At 45.7% G+C, this 4012-nt stretch overlaps 1 protein-coding gene across 1 annotated transcript in view; it reads right to left on the reverse strand.

Moving 5' to 3' along the window:
* Nucleotides 1–4012, reverse strand: part of LOC105525462 (EP400 N-terminal-like protein) — a 13649-nt gene that overhangs the window by 8756 nt on the left and 881 nt on the right. The window contains 2 exon segments of the mRNA XM_011961099.1: nt 3451–3913; nt 3915–4012. The exon segment at nt 3915–4012 is cut by the window's right edge and continues 25 nt beyond it. Coding sequence (XP_011816489.1) covers nt 3451–3913; nt 3915–4012 — 561 coding nt within the window.

Below are 4012 nucleotides of genomic sequence, written 5' to 3' on the forward strand. Positions count from 1 at the left end.
AAAAAAAAGAAAAAAAAAGAAATCAGGTAGCTTAATCCTGTAATCAAGCATGCTTGCAGAAAATGCACAAACATTTCTTACTCTTTCAGGAACCTGCAATATAATCACTGAACAACATGCCTAAAATTGCTTGACACTGGCCACAGGTATCAGCCTTGGAAGGAATTCAGTTCTAGTAGGAGGTATTGAAGCCTATAACCTTGACCCAAAAGAAGAGAACTTGGTTGTGAAAATGGGAATCTGGGCATTTCAGTAGGCGGGGGGTGGGGGAAGGGTTCGGCAGTGCTTGGAGTTGAAGGAGAGTCTGAGCTGTGGGCATCCTCCAGGGACACCAGCGCCTGAGTGTGGTGGCCCTGCCTGAAGGTTATGTTTGAGATCAAATCATCCAAAGCTGAAAAGAAAAACCGTTAGTAGAGTTCACTCCTTCTTGGAAGGTACGGTGTCTTTTAAATACAAGTCTTCTCATACAAATTTAAAACACTGAAATTAAGTATTCTGGAGTAGTTCAATAATAGTATTGAAAAGGTTAAAAGGGATATGGAAGTCTGGTGCAGTGGCTCATGTCTGTAATCCCAGCACTTTGGGAGGCCGAGGCGGGGGGATCACCTGAGGTCAGGAGTTTGAGACCAGCCTGGCCAACATGATGAAACCTCGTCTGTACTAAAAATACAAAAATTAGCCTGGCATGGTGGCAGCCACCTGTAATCCCAGCTATTTAGGAGGCTGAGGCAGGAGAATTGCTTGAACCCAGGAGTGGGAGGTTGCAGTGAGCCAAGATGGCGCTATTGCATTCCAGCCTGGGCAACAAGAGTGAAACTCTGCCTCAAAAAAATAAAAAATAAATAAATAAATAAACAAAAGGGATATGGAGGCACCACTCCCTTGATACTTACAATTTCTAATATATTGACTACAAATACATCACACAAAGGTGTCAACAGGAAGATTCTACTATATTGAGAGGCAAAATTTAAAAAACACTAAGATATGAAAATAAGGCATTAACACATCAATGTCAGTTTACACACTGACTTCTAGATACCTCTGAAAATTTCCTGAAAACTCAATTTAATGATTTTTAAGGTTTCAAATGTATATAAACATCATTTGTTCAAAGACTTTAAAAGTGCATTTTTTCACTTGCACCAATTCCCCAAGTAAAAAACCCATAGGCAAATGTACCTAATTAGTTTAAATAATATTTTATAGCGCTAATGAAGTTTGGTAACAGGGATCATGTTAGTAGAGTCAACCTAAATACACAACAAGCAGCTGGAATGTGAGCGATATTACACAGAGGAAAATAGTCACGAGAAATCAAAATGTTAGTACACTTCCAATATTTTACTATAAAATGATCATAAAACATAAATTCCTAAGATGCTAGTCAGGTTCTATAAAAACTTATTTCTACCATTTAGAAGTAAACTTTAATACAACGATTAACTTACTCTTCATGTGACTATCAAAGCTGTTAGACTGCTTATCTTCAGTATTTCTTAACCAAATGCCATAATGACCTTTCTAAGGAGACCTTCAGCTGATCCCACAAGATCTGTAGGCTGCGGTACCTCAGCTGTGGTGTGCTTTAAGACATTTCCATGAAGATATTCTCCTCAACCTATGAATACCTTATGGGCAAGTTTCCTAATTTCCAAACATAGTAAATGTTTAACATAATTGCCTTCTAATTTTGTTGCATTATAGGAAGAGGATAGTTCATATGAAATTAATTTTATAAATTTTATTGAGGATTCCCTTGGGCGTCAGTTTACAAATAGTCTCCATGTATATTCTAAAAAAATTATTCTTTGTTGAAAGTTTTTACACACACATACATATACATGTGTGTTATACACTTAAATAAGCTAATTTGTATTGTTAATTTCAATAGTTCATGTTCTACATACTTTTTTTTTTTTTTTGAGACGGAGTCTCGCTCTGTCGCCCAGGCTGGAGTGCAGTGGCCGGATCTCAGCTCGCTGCAAGTTCCGCCTCCCGGGTTCACGCCATTCTCCTGCCTCAGCCTCCCGAGTAGCTGGGACTACAGGCGCCCGCCACCTTGCCCGGCTAGTTTTTTTGTATTTTTTTAGTAGAGACGGGGTTTACTGTGTTGAGCCAGGATGGTCTCGATCTCCTGACCTCGTGATCTGCCCGTCTCAGCCTCCCAAAGTGCTGGGATTACAGGCTTGAGCCACCGCGCCCGGCCTGTTCTACATACTTATAATTATTTTATTTATTTATTGTCTTCCGAGAAAAAAGCTAGTAATTCCTCATACAATTGTGGATTTAAAAACTGCTCCCTGGGAGGCCAAGGTGGATAGATCATAAGGTCAGGAGTTCGAGACCAGCCTGGCCAACACAGTAAACCCCGTCTCTACTAAAAATACAAAAAATTAGCCAGGCGTGGTGGCGGATGCCTGTAATCCCAGCTACTTGGGAGGCTGAGGTAGGAGAATTGCTTGAACCAGGGAGGTGGAAGTTGCAGTGAGCCGAGATCGCGCCACAGCACTCCAGCCTGGGCGACAGAGCGAGACTCCGTCTCAAAAAAAAAAAAAAAGAAACACACACACACAAAACACAAAAAGTGTTCCCTTGAAGCTCTATAGACAGGGCCACACACGGTGGCTCACGCCTGTAATCCCAGCACTCTGGGAGGCCGAGGTGGGCTGATCACTTGAGGCCAGGAGTTCGAGACCAGCCTGGCCAACATGGTGAAACCCCGTCTCTACTGAAAATACAAAACATCAGCCGAGCGTGGTGGCGCATGTCCGTGATCCCAGCTACTCGGGAGGCTGAGGCACGAGAATTGCTTGAACCCGGGAGGCGTAGGTTGCAGTGAGCTGAGATCGCGCCACTGCACTCCAGCCTGGGCGACAGAGCGAGACTTTGTCACAAAAAAAAAAGAAAGAAAGAAAGAAAATGAAATTCTATACATTTTTTAAGTTAGAGCTGTACTTGTTCAGAAACTGTTGACATTGAGATGTGTGTTCAGGAACCTTGGAACCTTGGCTTTGAGCCCATCCAGCCCTGACTGCAGGCAGCTGGCAAGGGTGGACTCTGGAGGTTCTCACCTTGCATGGCACAACCGTTGAGGAGCAGGCAAATGTGGTGACATTCCAAGAAAGGTGCCAGGACGCTGCCCCCGTGAGCACCTGCCACAGAGGTGCCTGAACCACCACTGGAGAGGGGGGCTGCCGGGGGTTCAGCCAGGTGCCAGGATCCCCGGAACCACCCTCTGTAAACGTGGGGAGCCTGTGAGAGACTTTAAACCACTATTCACGGCCACAGTGTGTTTTAAAAGTGAAGTGCCTAGAATGCATGCTCTGAGATGGTAAGCTCTGCATTGCACCTGCACGTCTAAGATGGTAAGCTCTGCGTTGCACCTGCACGCAGCATAAGCCCTGAGCTCTGCCTCCCATGACAAGCACCAAAACAGAGAACTGTTACCTTATCATTAATGACTTCAAAGTGCTCCTCCTCCTCCTCTTCAATGTCCAAACCATTCTGCCTAAGATATGCTTGTAATGGTCCATACAGTCTCTCCTTGAAAGCTAAGAAATCCATCATGTTCCCTTGAAAGTGTTGCAAGAAAAACAGTTCAATCAAATACTCCTTGAAGACCTCCTTCAGAGCCTGCATCTCCTGGTAATGATAGTCCAGGCACTGCTTCCTCATCTGCGCCATCTCCGGAGAGGCTGGGGGAATCTCCTCTAACTTCTTGGGAGCCTTCTTCACTCCCGCGTTCCCCACAGACGTGAGTGGGAGGCCGGAAAGGCCTGGGGGCACGGCAGTCCTGGAAGGGCTGGTGGGCGGGGGTGGGGACGTCATCCCAAACCCCGCTGCGCCCCCAGCCCCGGGGAGCAGCACACCAGGTGTCCTCTCGAAGCCCAGGGGCCGGGACAGCGGTGGCCCCTGCAGCACCTGCTGCTGCTGGACCAGCTGGCCCTGGATGATGCTGCTGATCTGTGGTGGCAAGTTAGCCGTGGTGATGTGGCTTGGGCTGGCCAGG

This window comes from Colobus angolensis, unplaced genomic scaffold (assembly GCF_000951035.1).
Source record: "Colobus angolensis palliatus isolate OR3802 unplaced genomic scaffold, Cang.pa_1.0 Scaffold115, whole genome shotgun sequence".
NCBI classification, from domain to species: Eukaryota; Metazoa; Chordata; class Mammalia; order Primates; family Cercopithecidae; genus Colobus; species Colobus angolensis.